Source organism: Notothenia rossii (genome assembly GCF_949606895.1).
Source record: "Notothenia rossii genome assembly, chromosome: 2".
Taxonomy (NCBI): domain Eukaryota; kingdom Metazoa; phylum Chordata; class Actinopteri; order Perciformes; family Nototheniidae; genus Notothenia; species Notothenia rossii.
Genome location: NC_136904.1, coordinates 22966227 through 22991395, shown reverse-complemented (window position 1 = coordinate 22991395; position 25169 = coordinate 22966227). Strand labels below are relative to the sequence as shown.

The 25169-nt window shown below is 44.8% G+C and overlaps 1 protein-coding gene across 1 annotated transcript in view; it reads left to right on the top strand.

Annotated features, from left to right (window-relative positions):
- LOC307028835 (uncharacterized protein) overlaps positions 1-12956 on the top strand; it is a 76767-nt gene extending 63811 nt beyond the window's left edge. Inside the window, exons 4-5 of the mRNA XM_079664181.1 lie at positions 11980-12123; positions 12211-12956. Of these exons, the coding sequence (XP_079520307.1) occupies positions 11980-12123; positions 12211-12353 (287 nt within the window). The 3' untranslated portion in view covers positions 12354-12956. The remainder of the gene's footprint in view (positions 1-11979; positions 12124-12210) is intronic.
- The last annotated feature ends 12213 nt before the right edge of the window (positions 12957-25169 follow it).

The following is a 25169-nucleotide window of genomic DNA, read 5'->3' as shown; positions in this document are numbered from 1 at the left end:
ATGGCAAAAGGATCATATTCAGGCTCATTTAAGTGTGAGCACCACATGGTCGGTAAACATGGTTTCAGTAAAAATGAACCATGAGTGGGCGTGGGCTGGCATCAATCTTGAACATGAATTCAGCTACATTTATCCCCCTGGAAATACATATTCTACTATCTTTTGCCTATGTTGGTGCAAACAGTATCATAAAATAACCAAGTGGGTGTCAACTCAAGAAGAATCTGCTCTAGCCCATGAAATTGATACCTCCCCAGTGCAAGGTCACTGCAGCTGATTTGCACCAGCATGAAAATGGGACCCAATATATTTTTATTGGACAGTGTTCTGCACACAATATAGTCTGAAAGGCTTCACGATGTCACAGCAATTGAATTACATTTTCTTTAATCTTCAGTCTAAATGCCACCATAAACTGTGCTGTGTAGACTAATATACAACATAGAAACTTGAGAAAACTATAGGTTACTTACTAGGCATGGGCGGTATCATTTTTTTCATACCGTCATACCTTGCTGACATCATACCGTGGTATACGGTATATGACGGTATCAGTCCCAATTTAAGGGGTCATTTCTCCCAAAAAAAAATGTTTCACTCACTATATCAACAGCCCCACCAAAAATATTTTCCACCAGCCGCCACTGACGTTATGACTTGGGTCGACTTGAGTGAGGTGGCGTTCGGCGGCAAATAGATGTTTCGAACGGTATATTACATGTTCGGTGTAAAATGCAGCCCGAGCCGGTAGACGCTCGCAAAGTGCCGCGACGTGCGCGCAAGTGCAAAACAAGGGCTGCATACATGACACATTGTGCAAATGGCACATTTTGAGATCGGATACAGGACGCGTTTGTAGATGTCCGACGTTGTTTCCATAGTGAGCTAAGTTAACAATATATCATCAAACATAAACATTTTCAGGGAGTAAATACTTGAGTTATTGAATCAAGTTTGCTATATTCACTAAGTAGTTTGGCAATATTATTGCGTGCATGTGTTAAAAACCTTATTTCCATTTGATTCATTGGATTACTCGCGTGAATGTTTAGCACGTAAATGCTTTCGTTTTTAAAACCGTCCAACCTCGACTACAAAACCATCAACCAGTTGCATAGGATTAAAAAATGTCAACACTCACTCACCACGTCTTAAACATTCCCAAAGAAGTGCCTCTGTCTCTCGTTGTGCTGGATGAAGTCACTGGCGACGAGTAAACCCAAAATAGTCCCAAACAGGCGCAGAGGCATTTTTCTTTTTTACTAGTTGTCAGAGTTCGGGGCCGGCAAATGCTGCCGCCATCTTGCTCAGCTCAGCTCTGTGCTGAGCTCTGAGAGCGGGAAAGACGGACTGCCCTCCCCTGCCCTCTGCTGGCGCGTGCTGTGCATTACAACCAATGTCGTCCCTGTCAAAAATCCGTGTCAGTGTAATAGAATGAAACGCATCTGTGATTTGGCGCACAGTCTGTGACGTCACGGTATTGAAAATCATACCGACGGGATTTCAAAATACCCTGGTATACCGTAATACCGTCATACCGCCCAAGCCTATTACTTACGTAACCCCATTTCTCAGACTAACATAAAGTGAGATGTCTCACTATGGGATGCGCGTATGCAAACAGAAGCATCAATCTCATTACGCCAATCCTGATTGGCTGGTGATCTTGACGTCTACGTCAGGGAATCCATCCACCCTTTAAGTAGCTTGCGCTACGTCGCAGCGTCATTCAAAATAAGCACCTCTTCTCGCTTCGCCTTAGCAAGAAGGGCCGTCTGGTGAGACATCTCACTTCATTTTACTCTGAGAACTGGGGTTACGTAAGTAACCTATAGTTCTCATTCATAAAACTCCGTTCGATGTCTCACTATGGGATATTGAAACTCCCGTATTGCTAGACATGCTTATCTCGAAAATCACCAAAACAACCAGAACTTAACAGGTAGAACCCTGTCTCAGCACGGGGCCCAGCACTGCGCGGGCCACACTTGGAGCAGAGACATCTAGCCTGTAAAAGCGAACAAAAGTGAGCGGTGAGGACCAGCTCGCTGCTGCACAAATGTCTTGGATGGAAACACCCTTGAACAAAGCCCAGGATGTAGCCAGTCCACGAGTAGAATGAGCACGCAGGCCCGTTGGTGCCTGCAAACCCTGACTCGTATAAGCGAGAGCAATCGCTTCCACAATCCAGTGGGAGAGCCGTTGCCTGGTAACGGGCTTGCCCTTATGAGGGTTAGCCCGAGGATACAAAGAGTTGGTCATTGCATCAAAATTCTTTTGACCTGTCCATATAGGTGCGTAAAGCACGGACTGGGCCCAGCAAATTCGGCCGCTGTCCCTCAGAAGAACACACCGGCGGAGGAAATGCCTCAATGTCAATGGGGGTATATGAGCCAACCACCTTAGGTACAAAGGCAGGGTTGGGCTTCAGCAACTCTGGACAGCAGATCTGCCCCGAGGTTCATCGCTCCTGGTACGTGCGTCGCTCTCAGAGAGAGGAGACGTCCGCAGCTCCATAAGATCAGTTTGCGTGCCAGCATGTGTAACTGGAGAGAACGCAAACCCCCTCTGCGGTTTATATACGATATTGTGGTTGTGTTGTCTGTCCTCACGAGGACATGATGTCCTCTGAGAAAAGGCAGAAAGCGTTTCAGGGTGAGGAACACCGCTAAAATCTCCAGATAATTTATGTGACATGCGTCTGTGGTGACCACCTTCCGCGATAGGGCAGCACCCATAGTCACGCCCCGTACTAGAAAAGTCGGGTGCAGCCAGTAGCGCAGTGCCATTACGCATTTCATAGTGACCATCACTCTCCGCGCGCCATGACGCGCGGGGTCCAGTCTGAGGGCAGCTACCCAGCGCTGAAACTCCCTCATGTGTAAGCGTCCCAGTCATGAGACGCCATGAGCTCCAGTAACCGCAGACATGATCTGAAGAGAACATATGAGCGAGGCAAGCCCTGAAGGCTTTCACTCTCTCTGCTGACAGGTTGGCTGTAAAGGGCACCGAATTCAGGCGTAGGCCCAGGAAGAGTACAGTCTGGGCTGGGGACAACATGCTCTTTTCTGTGTTGATTACGAAACCCAGGTCGAGCATGTGTTTTATGAGGACATTCGTCTCCGTAATAGCCTCTTGCTCCGACTGTGCAAGAAGGAGCCAATCGTCCAGATAAGTTGCCAGGTGAATACCCTGTTGTCTTAACGGGGCTATCGCGGCTTCCGGACACCGTACAAACACTCGTGGGCTCAGAGACAGACCGAAGGGAAGTACTCTGTATTCGTAACAGACACCCTGAAAGGCGAACCTCAGATATTTCCTGTGTGGATAATATACTGGGATGTGGAAATACGCGTCTTTCAGGTCGACTGATGTGAACCAATCGTTTTGGCGCACGAGACGCAACAGAGATGTGTGAGTAAGCATTCTGAATTTGTATCTTTTGAGATATTTGTTCAGAGCCCTCAAATCTAGTATAGGCCGAATTCCGTTCCCTCCCCGTTTGGGAACGAGGAAATACTTGGAATAAAAGCCGCTTTGACTCTGTTCGGAGGGTATTATAGATACAGCCTTCTTTTCTAGTAGCGAGAGAATCTCTTGCTCCAGAATATGGGCCGACTCTCCCCGGGCTTGCGAATGCAGAATGCCCGAAAAGTGAGGGGGGTGACAGCGAATTGGAGCCTGTAACCCCGTGCTATTGTCTTGAAAACCCAAGCAGAATCTGTGAGCCTCCTCCACTTTTCGCTTCTCAAAGCGGGTGGAGATGTCACGTCTGCTCTCTGTGTCTTTATTTGTTTTGTTATGGGGCCCTCTAGTGTCTGAACACGGTGGTACCCCAGGTTGGCAACCTCGGTCGACACTGCGCATGCGCGTGGCGGTGGTGCCTTCACAGCCCCATCCATCGTCCGCCTTCTGAGAGAGGCAGCAGCCGCTCTCAGAAGGGGGAAAGACATCAGACTGTTTATTGTTTTTGTTGTTTTTCTTTTCATTTTTATTGACTGCGCCCTTGGCTTTAAGCCTGGAAACGACAGTGGAAAATGATTTATTGAGAAACAAGAGTGATGACATGTGTTTGTGTGACTTAAACGAGCAGCGGAGCTTGCTGTCTTTGATGTTAAGTCCATTTCCCTCATGGCGCGAACTCGAGGATGACGTTCTGACATCACTCGAGGCGGCGGGAAGATGGGGGCATGGTTGCACCCCGGAAACACATGAGCATTTAACACTGGAACGTGTTCTGGAGCTGGAGAACAGGGAACTTCCAGCTCCTTTATCGAGGAGAGGAGAGGAGGCTGTCAAGGCAGCTCTTTTCTTCTTCCTCGCCTGATGGCTGAAAATCTGGGCCGGCTGTGCCTGAGCGGCAGCTGCCGGAACCGGAGACTTTCTTGGCCAGCTCGTCCTCGCCTCGAGTCTGGGCTGGAGACTCGGGCGGGCTGTGGCCCCTGCTGTTTCGGGATCTTGAAACGGGCAGGACGTGAGGCAGCCTTAGCGAAGGACTGCCGCGGGGCCGTTGAAGGCGGCGGCTGGACACTTCGGGGAAGACAAAGCCGGAGAGCCTCATCCTCCTTCTTTTTGAATTCACAGCGCTGTTGCATTGAAGCCAGAGCGGTGCCAAATATGCCCTCGCGAACCATAGGCATGTCCAAGACGTCATCTTTTTCCCGGTCTGGAAGGTTCGTCAGGTTAAGCCACCTGGCTCTCTCCTGTACCACCATTATCCCCAGCGTTTTTCCCATGGCTTGGACTGCCCAGCGCTGCACACGGAGGCAAATGTCCGTGATCGCTGTGATTTCGTCCCACACGGCAGGCTCAGGTTTGTTCGTCATGTCCTCGCAGAGCTCCGCCTGGTAGGCAGTCAGCAGCGAGGAGACATTGAGCGCCCTGGCGGACAAAGCTGCGGCTTTATAGGCTCGTTCGGTCATTGCTGACTGGAAACGGTCTGCCTTTGCCGGCAGCCTGGGGTTCCAGCTCGGTGCCGAAGCCAGCCGCAGTTGGAGGTGGGCTGCCACCAGCGGTTCCATGGGCGGCCTGCGGAGCAGGCCGAGCTTCTCCATGTCCTCAAAGTCCAAAGAGGAGGCACCCTGGATTGGGGCCTTGTTGCTGAAAGGGCGGTCTCTCCACGAGACCGACACCTCGTCCAGCATCTCTGGAAAGACTGGGAGAAGCTGCCTCTTCATCCTCGCTGCTTGGGGCAAGGTCTTCCCCTCATAGCGAGATCTGGAGGTTTCCTTAGCCACTTCAGGCCAGGGGATGTCCAGCCTGGACGCAGCGCGTTGGCACACGGCCTGCAAGTCCATACTGAGGCAGGGCGAAGCTGGTGTGCTTTCACCCGGGGGAGCGGACATCACCTCCGGCTTTGCAGCCTGAGCAGATGAAACGAAGATGTCATCTTCGTGCTCATCCGAGTCGGATAAGAGGAACTCAGAGGTATCCTCTTCATCTTCCTCCGTATAGTCCAGCTCCAGGACATTCTCCGCAGGTGGAACCATGGTGAGGTCCAGTTGGGAGCCCCAGCCTGACACGGCGCGGGGCTCCGATTCCGCGGCTACCGCCGTTGTTGAGCCCCAGCTTGACACAGCGCGGGGCTCAATCTCCGCGGCGGTCGCCACCATGTCTCGATTGCCGGCCGGCAAATCAACGGACATGAAGGGGTCCTGTCCCGACAGGCTAGCTTGGCGCGCTAGCCGTCGGTGGAGGCTCTTGACGGTGAAGCGGGCACAATGCCCGCACGAACCGGGGTTATTGATAGCTTCCTGGGCGTGTTTCAGCCCAAGGCAGGACGAGCAGACCTGGTGTGAGTCCGTGCCCGAGATCTTAAACCCGCAGCCTCCGAGCCGAGCCTCCGAGCCTCCGACTCCCCTGGTGTGAGGGAGAGAAGGGTCCATCCTCGTTTGCCGGGGTGTCGGCACGGAGGGACACGCTAGTAAGAGGTATGTTACCGTTTGAAAGAAAAAATCAAAACCTTATTGTTATTCCGAAAGGAAAAACGGCGGGCAGATTTTTTAATATTAACTGGTGTGTTAATATCTAATTCAATCTTCCGCAAAGCAAAAAGTAACAAGCGCCCGTCGATCGAATGTTAGCTTGGGTTCAGTCTGGGGACAGTTAAGCTAGCCTGGTTACTGATATTTTGAGATGTGCTCCGAAGCGAGAAGAGGTGTTTGAATGACGCTACGTCGTAGCGCGAGCTACTTATAGGGTGGGTGGATTCCCTGATGTAGACGTCAAGATCACCAGCCAATCAGGATTGGCGTAATGAGATTGATGCTTCTGTTTGCATACGCGTTGAGGCGCATCCCATAGTGAGACATCGAACGGAGTGTTATGAATGAGAACTAGTATCAACATTGTGTGCTTGATCAGGTTATTAGGAGGTTTAAGGGTTGTATCGTATATTCACATTCAACTATTAAAGGTGTTCTATCATTCTGACTCTCATTAGCCATGTAAACAGCTGCGTGGGAAATTCCTTTTTTGGAACAAATGGTCAAAAATACAATGATGTGTGCATGTAAATGTGGTTAAAGTAATTGTGAGCATGTTAGCAACTGATGATAGGGTTTAACATATCAGAGCCAGAGAGAGCTGCAACATAATACCTGCTTCTGTATTTATACCATACTTTGTGATCAGTGGCGGCCGGCCCATAGGGGCGCTAGGGGCGCCGCCCCCCGTCTTCCCACATGTTTTATTGTAATTAAAAATGTAAAATAAATAAAAAAATATATTTCCAAAAGATATTTTAAATTTTTTTTAAAGAACAAGGTAAATATTATATAGTTGGTATCAGTAAAATGTATAATCTACAATAAAATCTCGTTTAAAATTGTTTTACGATGTCTAAAGTTACTGATAAGTCACATGTTTCCTGCCTGGCCGCGTGTATCATTACCCTCTCTCGTCCGGGCGGTAGAAAGGAGCCCTCAGCCGGAGCAGCAGCAGCCAACAAGCTGACTGTTGCTATCTGTAAACTATGCCGCCGAAACATAATTTCAGCCAATCAGCGTCGTCAGATCTGATGCTCAAAGGGCGCCCTGTCAGCGCCCTGGTCTGTGTGTCTGTGAGTTGTTTGGACTCGTATCCAAGGTGACGCTACAGTAGTTGTCTGCAGGTGCAGACACCGGTGCTAGTGGATCGCCGGAGCTGTAGATTAACATGTACATGCTTATTGTAGTCAAGGCAATGCCTGTAGCACCATGGAGCATAAGTGTGGGCTGGACCTGTATTTTACAGGAAAGGAATGAGTAGAGGGTGGAGTTGTCGATTCTTGTTCAGTTTTCATCTTCCTCACCCTCTCAGACTTTGAGTTGCGCACGCTGCTAAAGAGACACGCTACCATGGAAACCAAACAATGGTGTAGCTGTATTAAAGTCCGAGTGGAAACAGTCGTGAGTAAATCTGATTTTGTCAGAAATCGGGAGAAATGCGGGAGTCTCCTGCGAAAATCGGGAGGGGTGGCAAGTATGACACACACACACACACACACACACACACACACACACACACACACACACACACACACACACACACACACACACACACACACACACACACACACACACACACACACACACACACACACACACACACACACACACACACACACACACACACACACACACACACACACACACACACACACACACACACACACACCTAACACACAATGTTCGTCTTTAGTCTCCTGATTTTAAATGGGAATTAAATCATCTGAGTCTTCCCAAAGCACCAGTGTTCTGCAGTTTGTGTGGGCCTACTGTACTGTTGCACAGGAAGATTCATAGCTAACCACACTGAAGATGATGGATTATCTCATATTTTTAAGCCTCAATTTGTGGCTTTCTCCTCTAACATCACCAGAAGTCATAATTTAAGGGGTCATTTCTCAAAAAATTATTCCGGGGGACGATCCCCTGGACCGCCCTTGTATGGTTTTGTCACCATTTCCATAGCCCCACCAAAAATATTTTCCACAAGCCGCCACTGTTTGTGATGACCTATTAACAGTTATCACCATGATCTTGTGTAATCTCAATGTAATCATTCATATAGTAATAATGAAAAGGGCGCCCGAGGGTGGACCTCCAATAAAGTCCAAATGTGCATTAAGATGCTCATAAGAAGGAGGTAATGTATTGTAATGTGAAAAAAAACATGGATGCTACACAGAAGATGTGTTGTTGTTTTATTACATATTAGTGGAAAAACCCAAATATGTATTGTTTACGTTCATTTTCCCAATTGGGAACTCATTTTGTAATGCAACATCCTTCCAGCAAGTTTATTGAATTGAAAGTTGGAAGGTTAGGTGCAAAAGCGAATTTTCTTTCGAAATCCTGCTGACATTCGAACAAAAATAGTTATTTTGTCATTTAAAAAAACGTGCCTAATAAATGCATCTAAGAGACATTTATTGAATCCAGTATGTTACTGTGACAATAACCTTTCCTTTGAGTATTTTTTATGTTGGCTTGGAAAAACATCAGAGCCACATCACCTCCTCTTTATTTGCCAGGCTTCCTGTCAGCAACTGGCTGTTACCTACTGGAGCACGCACCTGGACAGGCCCCTCCAGCTAACAGATATGTCAGCTTTCTCCTTGGCTGCAGTTGACTTCCCTTCACCTGGCCTGTGATTGTAGCCAACTGATCTTTGGCTTCAGGAAAGCAAGAGGGGGAGGAATTGAAAGGAATTAAGGAAGTGAACACAACAAGAGGGGCGATGTGAAGGAGAAAGGGGTTGGATTGCAAGAGAACTGCAGAGAGCAAAAAGAGACTGAGGAGCAAGTAAGGGGGAGGACACCTGGGACTGGGCCTTAATCCAGCTTGGACATCTTGTCCCACCTGTAGCATCGTCTGTCTGGCAAGCTCAAGTGAGGAGAATAAAGGGCTAGCCATCTGCTCCATCATGCCCTTCTCCTGTGTGCTGCCATGGGGATTTTCTTGTCCAGCCAAATGTACTGCAAGGCATTGCCCAGAGAAAACAAGTCTCACCCTCCACCTGCGAATCCCTCTAGAGCTGATTCATTTGTTGATTTTTCAAATTAACACCGTCTGGCCATTACTATTATAGCTGTTAATCCAAGATAAAAGGTCTGAAGAAGGGTTAAAGGCAGAATATTAATGATAAACTTCACCATGGAGAACATTTTAAAAGTTATTGAGGGAAGCTTATCAAGAGAAATAATGTCCCTTCTAAGTGCAAAATGTGAGATATAAAAAAGAGTGCAATTATTTCCAAATTATAAAACATAAAACATAGTTTCATTCTAACAAACGAGGATCAGAGCTGACCACCCACTGTAGAATTTAAAGGCACTTATATATTATTGAAAGATTTGTAAAGTGTTGGAGTGGTGAAGAAAGTGACTTTTTACTGCAGCATGTCTGTGGTTTTACAACATTTGAGGATAGACAGAAATCCTGATCAAAGCACTAAAGTCCCTGTTTCGGGTATTAGTAGCACTTCACTGGAAAAGGAATCCATCCAGTATTCATTGTGAATATTAATAATTCACCACATCTACTGTCTAGTACTTGCCATTCAGGTTGCTACACATATCAGGGACACATGAAGATGTAAGATTGAACCTTTAGTGATGATCAATATTTCATCTCGGATCAACCGAGTGCATGTTAAATGTGTGCATGTGTGTGGATATGTGTTGCTGTTCCTGTGTTAAAATGTTATCCTTCTCTTGGTCTTTGAGGGCAACATTGATTGAAACAGAGCTTTTTACAAATCACCTGTTAGCACCACATGCATTCATATACTCTATATTCTTAGTTATTACAAAATCAATAAAACATTGTTCACTAATCTGTTTTTGTTTTGCTATGGATCTAAAGTAAGCATGTATTTGTAATTTGATTTTGTAACTGGGTCTTAGTCAATAATGTGGAGTGCATGAGCCCTGTCCAATGCAAGTTGAAATCCAATTTGTGCTACACCATATTACAATACTTTATTTATTGGAAGAGTGCTGTGATGAAGTCATAGAAATCTAGAATGTTTTTAATTTATACAGTACTTTACATTATCAAACAATTGATAGTTGCATTTCTGAAATTTGATTTTGCTTTAGCAGTTCTATGCAAAGTTATTTAAATTTCAAAAATCCATTCTCTTTAACTTAAAGAACAATGCATTACAATGAACTTAGCATTAAGGGATCACTCAATGAAATAAAGAAAAACCTTACAGACAGAGAAGTTTGCTGCATTCGAACTGGTGCATTAATTTATTTTACCTTATCTGTCAAAGTTCATGTTACCAAAGTACCTAAAAATAAATATCAAAGTCATCCAACCAATTTCATAATAGTTCAAGCCTAACAACATTTATGTTAAATAAAGCATTATTTTTATAATCAAAAATAAAATGTTAATAGGGCTTTTATATTTTCAAATAACGTGAAAGGTCTGGGTCCAGAATCACTTAGGTGATGAAGAGCATAGACAACGGCATGACAGTCAAATTGAAAAAGACTGAAAGACTGCAGACTGAACTTTGTATGAGAGATTCTGTCAAATTGTACTGGAAAACCAGATTTATTAGCGTTCTACTGTTCCTGATTTTCCTACATGTTTAGTGTTTTATCAAGAGAGCTACAGATTTACTGTATATTACTTTATATTTCATAGATAATACATGATATTACCAAATGTATTGTTTATATACTGAACATACAGTACGTCAAACCTCATGGACTGCCAATTGAGATACCATAGCCTAAAACATAACATTAAATCAGGGAGATGAGAAATAGCCCATGGAAAAATCTAAATGGTTTGTCGCCAGAAATGCTTGGAACGGAACAAATTCACATTATCCGATGTGAAAGAAAAGCTGTAGGCAGTGCTCAATAGAGGGCAACACAAGAAAGTGTGTCAAGCTCTTTTTTTGCCTCTGTTCTCAAAACAGGCAGGAGCTAAAACTTGATCAAAATAAATTGATAATTGTGAGAATGCTCTCCCGTCTTACTTACAGCAGGAGAACTTACAGTATAAATTGTTTTCTATGAAACAAATCTTCTTTACAAGGCAACAATATACTGGTCGAAAGAGCACTTAACCAAGCATTCATCCATAGGGGATTTAAGGGGAGTGTCATTTTTATCTATTTGCTGCCTCTCTGGAAGGTATCGTGGAGGTATAAGCCTGGGAACTTGTGCAGTATTGAAACAGATGAGGTATATTTCTTTTTTATAGTCTATGCATTATGGCCTTGGTGTTTACTTGTTCACTGTATTAAAGAAACTAATAATCAATGTATCAGAAGCAATTCATAAAATATTGGAAATATACTTTTTTAATTTTAACAAAAAAAAACAATTGTTAACTATTAGGTTTATTCCAGCTGTAATGCCTTTCCAAATAAAACGGATTTTTAGTCCAGACAAATTAGTCATAGTCAGTCAGTCTCACAGTTTATGATTGCCATTTAAATTGAAGTACTAGAAAGCAATTTGCTGCTCAAAATTATTTCAGAAAAGTTCAAAATAACTGTGCTCGACAGCCGGGTTATGGAACATTTTTGTATTTCAAAAATGTAATTTGGGTTTTTAATAATATATTTGTATCAACATTTTCCACAAAATCCCTACTAAATGATCTGAATTGTATCCTGTTGAAAATAAGAATAAGATCCTCAGAACCCAGCTCCCTTTTATAGAAAGCTTTTATTTCCCATTATTGTCACCACTGTGACACACGCAGAAATAAGTCAGACTTATCTGTAAGAACCTGCCACCTAGTGAGATCACACTGTATTTGAACAATGAACAATAACTAAGCTACTCGATACATCTAATAATATCTCTTTGCATTTAGTTGAGAGAATAATTTTATGTGGAATCAAAGAAACTAGTGTGCTTATGTATTAAGTGAACTATGCAGCTTTTTACTTGCAGAGTAACATCAACTATCTGTCACAGTCCAAACTGTGTCCCTGTTTGTTCCCCTGTGTGTGTGTGTGGAGAGGGTGTGGTGTCCCTTGCAGGCAGCAGCCTGATTGCTCTCACCTGGCCGTCCGACTCGGCTGTCCCTCATCATCTAATCAGGACACAGCTTATCTACTCCAGTCTCCCAGCAACTCACCGCCAGATTGTTTTCTACACCAGTGGTATTACATCCTCCTGGCTGCCCATTCAGTTATCCTGTCTGCGTGTAAATCCGTACTCTTTGTAACTAGTTTCTCTTGTGTTTCCAGTGCAATCCCTCGGCCATCATCCACCAGAGCTTCCAGCCAACCTGCCTGCTTCTTCCTGCATTCTACCTGCCTGCCTGGTAATCAGTCCAGCCTCTCACTGCCTACCTCCACTCCGGACCTCCATAATCACCAAACCTGCCTGAGTCTCCGAAACAATAAACCATTTAAACATCTTCAGTCATTGCCTGCGCCTGGGTCCTGTTTAAAACATAATCCTAACAGAACAATCTGGCCACCATGGACCCAGCAGGCCCGGACCCAATTCGTGAGGCTCTCTCCAACCAAGGCGTCCTCGTGGGCCGGCATGACCAGATGCTCAGAGAGGTTATGGATAACCTCGCATCACTAGCCGCCAATGTAGCACAGATGGGACATCACCTCAACCTGGTTTCAACTCATCTTGCTCCGCCTGCTCTGGAGGATCCAGCTCCGTTAGCACAGGTTCCAGCCCAGCCCGCTCTCCCTTCACGTGAGCCAAACATTCCCACTCCAGAGCGGTACGCAGGTGCCTTAGGGACATGTAACTCTTTCTTAATGCAGTGTTCTCTTGTGTTTGAGCAGCAGCCGTCTACTTATGCTAATGACAGAGCTAAGATTTGTTATATGATAGGTTTACTTACAGGTAGCGCCCTAGCCTGGGCATCAGCTGTATGGGAGAGTCAGTCCAACCTCTGTTATTCTTATCCAGAGTTTACAGAAGAAATGAAGAAAGTTTTCCACCACCCCGTCAGCGGTAAGGACGCTACTAAACGCCTCCTCTCACTGCGACAGGGCTCCCGTAGTGTAGCCGAATACTCAGTGGAGTTTAGGACCTTAGCGGCAGAGGCGGGGTGGAATGACACAGCGCTTCAAGGGTTTTTTCAAACCGGGCTAACTGATTCTGTTAAAGATGAGTTAGCAGTCAGGGACGAATCAGCTAACTTGGATGAGTTGGTCTCCCTAGCCATAAGACTGGATAACCGCCTTAGGGAGCGCCGTAGGGAAAGAGCAAGTCGATCTCCTGTGTCACTCCCCTCTCGCCCTGTCTCGTCTCCTCTCGCAAGATTCAGGTCGGAGACTTTCCCAAGTCCTAGTGCTCCATCTGAAGTCTTTTCTCCTCTCCTGTCTTCAGAGGAACCGATGCAGCTAGGCAGAGCCCGACTCACTCCCCAAGAACGTCTCCGGAGAATAAGAGAAGGACTTTGTGTCTACTGTGCTCACTCCGGTCATCTCGTGGACACATGCCCCCAGCGCCCAAAAGAGGGTGCTCGCCAGTAAAGGTGGGGATACTGGTGAGCAAGGCTGTTTCTTCTTCAACCCCCCAGACCCGCAAGCCTCTTGAAGCCACACTGCTGTTAAATCAACAGTCTCTCTCTCTGCCTGCCCTAGTGGACTCTGGGGCTGATGAGAGTTTTTTGGATGCCCAACTGGTTGCCTCAGCCGGCATCTCAACTCAACCTCTGACAGCTCCTCTCAATGCTCGAGGTCTGAATGGGAAGCTCCTGGCACGCGTTACCCATGTCACCGAACCCCTACATCTCGTCCTGTCCGGTAATCACCATGAAATGATTCAGTTCCACGTCATGTCCTCCCCTCACACACCCCTAGTTCTGGGCCAGCCATGGTTAAGACTGCACAACCCCCACATGGACTGGTCGGAGAATCAAGTAAGGAGTTGGAGTTCCTTTTGTCACTCTTCATGCCTGCGGTCTGCAATTCCCCCAGCAGAGGTCGGTATTCCTCCAGTTCAGCAGGAGCCACTCAACTTCTCCGCTGTCCCTCCGGTTTATCATCGCCTGGGAGAGGTTTTCAGCAAGCAGCGAGCTCTTTTTCTGCCCCCTCATCGCCCTTACGACTGTACAATAGATCTTCTTCCTGGGGCATCTCTCCCATCCAGTCGCCTGTTTAACTTGTCCCGAACTGAGCGTGAGGCCATGGAGACATACATCAAAGACTCACTGGCTGCTGGCATCATAAGACCCTCTTCTTCTCCCGTCGGAGCAGGCTTCTTCTTTGTATCCAAGAAGGACCGCTCCCTACGCCCCTGCATTGACTACCGGGGCCTTAACAACATCACCATCAAGAACAAGTATCCACTGCCCCTCATCAATTCAGCCTTCGAACCCCTACAGAAGGCCACCATTTTCTCGAAACTCGACCTCAGGAATGCTTACCACCTGGTCCGCATACGTCAAGGAGACGAGTGGAAGACGGCATTCAACACCCCACTAGGCCATTTCGAGTATCTAGTGATGCCCTTTGGACTCACCAATGCCCCAGCTGTCTTCCAGGCTCTTGTGAACAATGTCCTCCGTGACTTCCTGAACCGTTCAGTATTTGTGTATCTTGATGATATCTTGATATTCTCACAGACCATGGAGGAACACACCCAACATGTGCAGCAGGTTCTACAAAGGCTCCTCGAGAACAAGCTGTTTGTCAAAGTAGAGAAATGCAAATTTCACATGGATTCAGTGGATTTCCTGGGCTACATCATTGAGCAAGGTCAGCTGAGAACAGACCCAGAGAAGGTACAAGCAGTGGCACAATGGCCCAAGCCTTCCACCAGGAAGCAGCTCCAACGTTTCTTGGGCTTTGCAAATTTCTATCGCCGGTTCATCAGAGACTACAGTCGTGTTGCCGGTCCTCTCAACCAACTCACCTCCCCAGCAATCCCCTTCTTGTGGACTACTCAGGCTGAGGCTGCCTTCTCTGAGCTGAAGAGACGTTTCACCTCGGCTCCTATTCTTATGAACCCTGACTCATCTCTTCAGTTTATTGTTGAGGTTGATGCATCCAACACCGGTGTGGGGGCGGTTCTATCACAACGCTCAGTCTCCGACCAAAAGCTTCACCCTTGTGCTTTTTTTTCCCGACGACTGACAACCCCTGAGCGCAACTATGATGTTGGCAACAGGGAGCTGCTTGCTGTTAAGCTTGCGCTGGAAGAATGGAGGCACTGGCTGGAAGGCTCTGAACATCCATTCATTGTGTGGACAGACCACAGGAACCTGGTCTACATACAAACTGCCAAACGACTAAACTCCCGTCAGGCACGCTGGGCATTGTTTTTTGGGAGGTTCAACTTCACCCTTACCTACCGACCTGGTTCTAGAAACCTTAAACCTGACGCATTGTCCCGGCAGTTTGCAGTGGATCAGGATCCCATAGCTCCTGACACCATAATCCCCGCTACCAGAGTGGTGGGCGCTGTAACATGGGAGATTGAGAACTCAGTGAGGAAGGCACAGAGAGACCATCCAGATCCAGGAAAGGGTCCAGCTAACCGTTTGTTTGTACCTGACTCTGTCCGCTCACAGGTTCTCCTATGGACCCATGCTTCCCGCTTTGCCTGCCACCCGGGTGTGAGTCGGACCCTATCCCTCCTGAGACGACACTTCTGGTGGCCTTCTATGGAAGCGGACTCTCGAGCCTTTGTGCTGGCCTGCACGATTTGCGCCCGTAGCAAGTCTTCACACCAGGCTCCTATCGGTCTACTCCAGCCTCTCCCAGTCCCTAGTCGTCCCTGGAGTCACATCGGCCTAGATTTTGTTACCGGCCTCCCGGTTTCACAGGGTAACTCAACCATTCTCACTATTGTTGATCGCTTTTCCAAAGCAGTTCATTTTGTGCCTCTTCCTAAACTCCCCACAGCCTCTGGAACTGCTGACCTCCTGGTCAATCATGTTGTCCGGCTCCATGGCATTCCAACAGACATTGTTTCCGACAGAGGGCCACAGTTCATATCTCAGGTATGGAAAGCATTCTGTCGAGCACTTGGAGCATCGGTCAGTCTCTCCTCAGGCTATCATCCTCAGACTAATGGGCAGGCCGAAAGAGCCAATCAGGACCTTGGAGCTGCACTTCGCTGTGTCACCTCCCGGAATCCCACCTCCTGGAGCTTACATCTGCCCTGGATTGAATACGCTCATAACTCACTGTCTAGTGCTGCTACCGGTATGTCCCCATTTGAATGTTCTCTTGGATATCAACCCCCTTTGTTCCCAGCCCAAGAGGATGAGATCGCAGTTCCCTCTGTCCAAGCCCATCTCCGTCGTTGTCGTAGGATTTGGAAGGATGCCCGCTCTGCCCTTCTCCGCTCCGATGAACGCAATCGGCATATTGCAAACCGCTACCGGACCGCAGCTCCCCATTTCCAACCATTTCTTTACAAGCTGAGTCTAAGAAGTTGAAACCATGCTTCATTGGCCCCTATGTGATCGAGCGCATAATCAATCCATCTGCTGTTAGACTCAAGCTGCCTCCCTCCATGAGAATTCACCCAACCTTTCATGTGTCCCAGTTGAAACCAGTGTTGTCCAGCCCTTTGTGCCCTCCAGCCATCTCCCCTCCACCCACCCTTGTTATTGATGACCACCTGGCCTACACGGTCCGACGGCTGTTGGACATTCGCCGCCGGGGCCGTGGGTACCAGTATCTGGTTGATTGGGAGGGTTATGGTCCTGAGGAGAGGAGCTGGGTGTCCCGCAAGCTCATTCTATGTCCCTCTCTCATTCGGGACTTTCGCAGAGACCACCCAGATAAGCCTGGTGGTTCGCCTGGAGGCTCCCGTTGAGGGGGGGGTACTGTCACAGTCCAAACTGTGTCCCTGTTTGTTCCCGTGTGTGTGTGTGTGGAGAGGGTGTGGTGTCCCTTGCAGGCAGCAGCCTGATTGCTCTCACCTGGCCGTCCGACTCGGCTGTCCCTCATCATCTAATCAGGACACAGCTTATCTACTCCAGTCTCCCAGCAACTCACCGCCAGATTGTTTTCTACACCAGTGGTATTACATCCTCCTGGCTGCCCATTCAGTTATCCTGTCTGCGTGTAAATCCGTACTCTTTGTAACTAGTTTCTCTTGTGTTTCCAGTGCAATCCCTCGGCCATCATCCACCAGAGCTTCCAGCCAACCTGCCTACATTCTACCTGCCTGCCTGGTAATCAGTCCAGCCTCTCACTGCCTACCTCCACTCCGGACCTCCATAATCACCAAGCCTGCCTGAGTCTCCGAAACAATAAACCATTTAAACATCTTCAGTCATTGCCTGCGCCTGGGTCCTGTTTAAAACATAATCCTAACACTATCTACTGTAATCCAACTTTGTTTATAATTTAGTAGAGGACAGCACTAAAATACATTGCTGCAAATAACATGGTTGGCATATGAAACAATGCAATTTCATACGACTATGTCAATAGTGTCCACAGAAGCTGATATAAATGTTTCCTGAAGGATTCCCCTCTTTACCAGCATCTGCTAGTTAGCCATTTGCAAACTAATTAGCAGAATGGGCCATATAAGCAACCCGGGCCCTTTCTCATTTCTCAAACTCCCCTCCTCGAATCCTATCCTCGACTCCTATCCTCGAGACTTAGTCCCGCCCACAGGAGATGCGAGCGGAGGAGCCGAGGATCAGGGCTCTATAAATAGAGAACTACGGCAGATATGTAATATTTAATGCAGCCGAACCGTGTATTACAATGCCGTTATGTGATGACTTTCAAAGAGAAAAGCAAGCACACTCGGAATAAAGTATTTTATTTTGAAAAAATTTGTTCGGATTTCACATCGCATAAACACCATTTCTCAACGTGCATTGCGGCTAAACCATCGAATCACCGAGCTGAGGATCTTGCCTACGTAAGTTTCCGGTATTGTTAATGACGGATGTATTTTCTTATACACACATTCCTTCACATTTAAATTGTAATTTACATTAAAGTATTTCGTGAGGCCTTCTAAAATGTTTTTAAATATAACTACTGTTCTAGTGGAAGAGTTTGTAAATTAACATGAACCGAAGCTGTTGCCTGGCAATGCAATCACACGTCGTCACGTCCGTTAATTCCACATCCACACACATGGATTAACATCGATTTAATACATTAATGTAGCCTTTGTTTCTGCTAAAAGAGGTGTCGACCAGCTGGGGCAACAAGAAAATCGGCATAAGCGAGTGTGACTATTACAAAATAAATCATTATTATATTAATATTGACAATAACAACCGACCGTCGGGGTAGCATAAATGGCATTGCCGGGTATATCTCCACTGGTGGTTGGGCCATGTTAACAATGCCGTGTAACTTTCACGTTTGAAGGGACGAAATCGTGACATCTTTGCGTCTCCCAGCATGGTAAATCGTCACATGTTCACGTCTTGCCGTGTTACCGGGTTGCATATAAGTGTATTGTGTTGGTCACCATTTCCTCTATTTCAAACTACAATCCTCTTTCTTAGTTGTGCGACTTTGTAGTTGGTGGATGGTAGCTGGTAGCCTATAAGAATCTGAGGAAGCTAGGAGCAAGTAACATTTGTGTGATCCAAACAAAAAACGAAAAGTGGATTTTGAATGGAGGATTGAAGTAGCATCCATTTTGAGGTTCAAAGGGTAAAGGTAAGAACATTTGCAATTAATGTAGCTAACTTCAGAATTGGGAAGATTGGTTGCTCCTAACAGATGCAATACAGTGACCAACCTGCTCCCTCACTTTTGCACCTAACATTCCAACTTTTTGTTTATTCCCTTACTTTGTTTCTCTTTTAATTGTATTAATATGTCCTTGGGAATGCATCTGTTCCCTCTCCCATCCCCATTTGTTATGCTATCCCATAGGGCTCTTCATTTATTTCACCCTCCTTCACCTCTCCTTTATCTTCATTTTCAAAGGCTCTTTTGTCTCTCTCTCTCAGTTCTGCTCCAATTTTGATTTATCTGGCTTTTTTTGGCAGTTCCCCTCTCTCCTTTTTGCCAAATTCTCTCCTTCCATCTTCATAAAAAGTTTATAACACAGACATGAGAGGAACATTTCAGGTACTTCTGATGGAAGAGGCTGCAGGACATTAGCTTGTTGATGTCAGAGTGATTTTTCTTCCAACTGATGACTTAGAGTGTAACACCTGATGTTTGATCTTCACTCTTTCATTGCTGGTGATTTAATGGTTCCCTAAATCTGTTCTTTAATGTAATTCTCTTACTTTCCCCTTTCATTCAATTTCCCAATTATCTGCTATGGAGGTCTTAAAAAAGGACAGACCAATCTCTTTTAATATAGATTACAGTCACATTTAAACAGACTTTCAAAATCAAAAAAAATGCCTCTATAACATAACCCTTCAAAACTCAGCAGAGAGTTGCCCAATTTACTGCCCACAAATATCAAAAACAGAAAAAGGGGAAACATCCATTGTTTTGGGGAACTGATCTATTTTCAAAGGAACTTCTTTGTACTCTTGACTTAACATCAAAATCAGGAACATCCAACAAGTCATGACCCTCACACTATATTCTTTCAGGCTAACATAGCTAAAAGATATCCTGGACAGTATATTATGCCTTACTTGAAAACAGTGGCGGCTGGTGGAATTGTTCCTAGGTAGGGCTGTGCCACATAAAATCAATTTCAGCAAACATCCCAGTATGACTTAATACAAAAAAAACCAGGAGTTTTCAGTGTTAATTTACCAGCCATTTTAATGGCTCTATAAACAATTTAAGCATTTGAGATGAACAAAAACTTAAAAACAATGGCATTAGCAATACTTGCATACATATATGTATGTATATATTTATGATGTATATATAATAAATATATGTATATAATATATGTATACATATATATATATTACAGAACAACGGTATAATCAACAGTAATTCAAAAAGCTGAAGATGTAACAAACGAATAATAATTATTCTTATTCTTAAAATCAATGTGGTGTACGTCTTTGACGTGCCTTTAAAAACGGTGGTTGTCTTTACTGTAGGTTCCAAAATCCACCAATCCCCTGAAAAGAGTCAGTCTCGTCATGCCCACGCAAAGCCAACTCAAAAGCCCCACAAAACTTCATTATTTTGGATTAAATATGCCTGTTTTATCCACCTCCTCATTGTGTTTCCTAACCGCAATCCTGTGGCCGTCGCCCAGCTGCGTAGCAGTTGCTTACTTGGGGCGATACCAACACAGGCCGTTTCTCAATGTCGAGTACACATGCTGCAGAACCACTATTTCAAGTATACTACATCATAAAGTGGCGCAAAATGCTGGGCATCTAATATGCATTTAAACAGTCCTTCGGCGCCACTCGATGGCGTAGTATACTTGAAATAGTGGGTGTTTCTCAATCGCGAGTAAAGCTGCTCCGGAGCCACTATTTCAAGCATACTACGTCATCGAGTGCCGCCGAAGTACTGTTCCAATGTCCAGCATACTTGGAAATCTACAGAGTCCGGCGTACTTCGTTTGGAGAAATTTCGAGGCTGCATATGTGTAGACTCCGCGGTCTTAAAATACCGACAATGCTTTCCGCACGGACCAATTTCCCCAAATCTGTGGCGGAAAATGTAAGGCGGGGCCTCTCATATGAAACACACCTACACACTTGCTAGCCTCGCTTCTGAAGCAAGACGCTCGGAAGACAAGCAAGCGTACTCGACATTAAGAAACACCCCATGGCTCTGCAGAATGTGTACTCGACATTGAGAAACGGCCACAGTCTCACTCCCTGATAGTCCAATAGCGACACTTGGTCAGGGTCCTTTGGCGTGCAGTTGTGACGCGCCGAGTCTCCTTCAGCTTCATAAATGGACGCAAAGAGCTTTCAATTGATTGCAATATATTCCCATCGGCTGCAGTATTTGACGCTCAGGGAAGCACCGCATCGGTCCATGTCGACGGCACTTAAAGGCAATGTGAGCGTCCATTCCCATTGGATAAAGGAGGATTTTACACCCGGAAGTAAGTATTCTCCTTACTGTCGATTGATTTTACAATGATATCTGCACTACTCCTCAACTCAAAAACACCAGATTATCCTTGTTAACTACACAACATTGATTGGTTTAAATTGTGTACAATGCTTTTGTATTTTCCCCCTTCGATTCGGAAAAACAAATATTTGTTCGGAGTTTAGGATGGCAGAAGACACTATACTACCCAGAATCCTCAGCTATCGTTTGGGACTACAGCATGTGCTTCGCTTGACAAACCCTGTGAGTCCTCAAGCTCTGTGATTGGATGTTGGAGTGGCAGTGCGCAAAGCTTACGCCGAGCGTCAAACAGCACTTTGAAATGGAATGAAACCCATCGACGGCTTTCTATCCAAAACAGGAATCCAACGTGTCCTAAAATGCAGTGAAGGTGATTGTCAAGTGCCAAAAATCAGGCAAGATATTTGGTAGTGGTGCTTGAGAAGACTAAATATTGCAGATCCCTATAAAGCATATTCATTACTCATTATTCTCCAATCGTTCATTAAAGACTGTATATAATGGCTATTTTGCAAATCCCTTTCAAGATTTCAAGATTTTCTAAGGTTTATTGACATATCATATACACAACTACGGTGTAATTATGCAATGAATGAACTTGGGTCACAGGTTCCTCTACAGTGCATTACAAGACATCTATCAATATGTGTGTATACTTCCACCATTAAACTGTCGTATTCTGCACATTTCTTATTCTATCTATACATCTTATAAGGGCTTTCACCTGGTTAAATAAAGGCTACAAACAAAGAGTATAATAAATATGTATAATATCGGTTAAAATAAGTGCTTCAACATAGTTAACATTGCAGGAAAGTTGACTGTCATATTCCAAAACAAACCATGCAATATAGATTTGAAGTACTTTGTCAGGCTTAATATTTATCTGTAGATACCCCCAAAGCTTTTTTCTTATTTAAAAGAAGACCTTAAAGTATTATTTAATGTTTAAATAAAGCCTTATTAGTTTGTCTGTTTTGCACATCCTCCTATTAATATCTTTTTTAATATCAGGCACTAAACGGTTTCATTGTGGAGATCACTTACAGTATCTTCTTGATATTTTCTATTCTATATTTATACCATTGACTTTCTACTTTCCCACTGTTTTATATGTACTCTTAATATTGAAATGTTTTCATCAAATATAACACATTCAAAAGTGCTTTATAAAAATGAAAGACATTAAGAAAAAGGCATTTTAAAACAGTCATTACAAAGCAACACAATCTTCCTGCATTGCAATTACTCTAAACGTATAATAACGTTGTTAACCAGTAGGTGGTTTGGGTTAAAAAGCTGTCAAGTTTACAGTGTTAACTAAATAAAATATACTGCTGTTTCTGGTTTAGTTTACGACCAGTGGCGGCACCAGAGTATTTTTGTTGGGTAATCTATGGTAGGGCTAACCCATCCAGTGGTGGGGCTCAAGTCAGTATTTGTAATGTAATTACATACACGCTATATCGCTCCCCTTGACAGTGAATCGCCACGCGTGAGGCTTTAATTAGCTTTTATTAGTCTCCTTTTATCAGCTAAATTACATCGAGAGCAACAGGTGTGAGTAAAACAATAAAATAGCCTATTCTGCTAATTCCACGTTGTTACAACATTCTACGCAGCGGCAGGGGCGGATCTAGACAAATATTCATGGGGTGGCAAGAGGGTGGCAGGAGATTTTGAGGGGTGGTATCCCCTGGCAGAAGTATATGCTGATTTAATCGCAGTCATATCAATCAATGTTAACTTGGAAAGCCACAATATTAATATTTTAACTCAATAACATTAGGTGATATTATTGTGGCACATCAGTAAAGCCTTACATATAAATATATAAGGTGGCAGACATAATTTAATGAATTTTAACTGAACAATAACAGAAGGAGTTTGTCTCACTCTTAGACCAGCAGGGGTACCAAATATATGATGACTGCTGCAATAAGTACATTAATTAACTGTCTCATCGATGTTTGTCTGAATTAATATGATAATATTAACAATCATATTATTCCTATCAGCTGTCAATCACTGTTATGATTCACATATTCATTTATTATTAAATTATCTATATTTTTTGGAGGAGTTAATGACGAATGTTCCTCAAGATGCTTGCTCACCCTCCTTCAAATTTGAAAGACAAGTAATTATATCATGTATCAAAATTCAAAAGATTCAAAGGAACAGTTCAGCGCCCCTCAACTTTACTGCAGTTACAACCTTGACTTTACATCAGAAAGAAACAAACATTAAAGAAGTGACTAACTGCATCAGTTAGGGTTAAAAATCGTGTATTCAGCTAAAACATATACATCACTGCAGTTATTATCCAGTGGAAAGTCCTTACCTGCTGGCCAGTTAAATCAAAGTGGTTACTTTTTTTTGCTGGGCGGTGTAGTTTTACACACCGTCTTATTTGACTTTCTCAGGACTTAAAACTGTTTTTTGGGGGCAGACCCCCACAAAGAAACAAATATATACACACACATAAGCTCATCATCTTAACAGTTTTTTATGCTCATCGAGTCATCCGTGAGCAGAGCATCAAGTTGGCATGCCTATAAGCTGAATGCGGCGATTACCATTTTGTTCATGAAAACGCTTCACAAACTTATTAAGATCAACAGCTTTAGTGCGTTTTGATTCAATGCTGAGTGCAGCCAAACTAGACAGTCTCTTCTCTGTCATTGTAGACCACAAATACCTCATTCCTTCCGTCTGCTTGAGTCCGAATGTTTCTCGTTTTACGCCGTCCCCCGTTCAAATGAAATCGCCGCCAATCATATTTCCAAGCTCGCGTCAGGGCCGGGGGAGGGGTTACAAGACTCGCGTCTTGTGCTGCATTCACTTGCACTCGGACATTAGAGATTTTCTCTCATAAATGTCCGATGAGCCACAACTTTTCTTTCAAAACAAAGATGCCAACTGGGGTGGCAGCTGGGGTGGCAAGGCTATCTTTTAGGGTGGCAGTTGCCACCCCATGCCACCCCGGTAGATCCGCCCATGCGCAGCGGCAGAAACAAGAAAAGTTGGCGTGTAGAATCAATTGACACGGAGAGAGAGAGAGAGAGAGAGAGAGAGAGAGAGAGAGAGAGAGAGAAAGAGAGAGAGAGAGAGAGAGACACAGCACACAACAGGTTGCCTGTGTCTCTATTGTCATACAAAACACATGGCTAAGCCATTTATTGGTATGGCTGTAGCCTACCCCAGCCATACCCTGGCGCCGCCACTGTTTACGACGGATATAGTTTGTTATTGTTTTGATATCTGTAACACAAAAGCGATGGAAAAAACCCACAGCAACACAGAAAAAATTGTCTTAACATGACCCAGCGGTCTAGTAGTTAACAAAAAACAATAATATCAAAACAAATTATTGCTAACTTTATTGTGAAATTAAAATAGAACGGTAAAAGAATAGTTTCCGGTCTATTCTGAGGCCCGATCTCTGTAGATAAATAAAGAACTACGACAGATGTGTAATATTTAATGCAGCCAAACCATTTATTACAATGCATTCATGTGATGACTTTCAAAGAGTAAAGCAAGCACTGCTGAATAAAGTATGATTTTATCTTTTACGAAACGTTTTTTTTCATACGGAATGCAGTTGGAGGTCAACCAATCACAGAGCTTGAGGACTAATCACAGGGTTTGTTGAGGAAAGCGGAACGATAGCTGAGGATTCTGGGTAGTTTAGTGTCTTCGGCCATCCTAAACACTCCAAAAATATTTGTTTCTCCGAATCGAAGGGGAAAAATACAAAAGCATTCTACACAATTTAAACCAATCAATGTTGTGTAATTAACAAGGATAATCTGGTGTTTTTGAGTTGATGAGTAGTGCAGATATCACTGTTAAATCAATCGACAGTAAGGAGAATACTTACTTCCAGCCGGGTGTAAAATCCTCCGTTATCCAATGGGAATGGACGCTCACATTGCCTTTAACTGCCACCGACATGGACCGATGAATGGGCGCGGGAAGGGGGGTGCTGAGGGCGCTGAAGCACCCCCTAGCGGCAGGCAGGCGGTGCGGAGCTCTCCTGTCTGAATTATCATTTGACGGTTATTGCTGCTCCCGCTGTGCATAATCTGTGTAATATGTAGCCAATAAATTCCACATTGTTGGTAAATTAATATTTTGGCCTGCCCCGAATGTTTTTTCTGTAGCCCCGGACAATTCTACCTCAATAATATAATACATTAACCGTG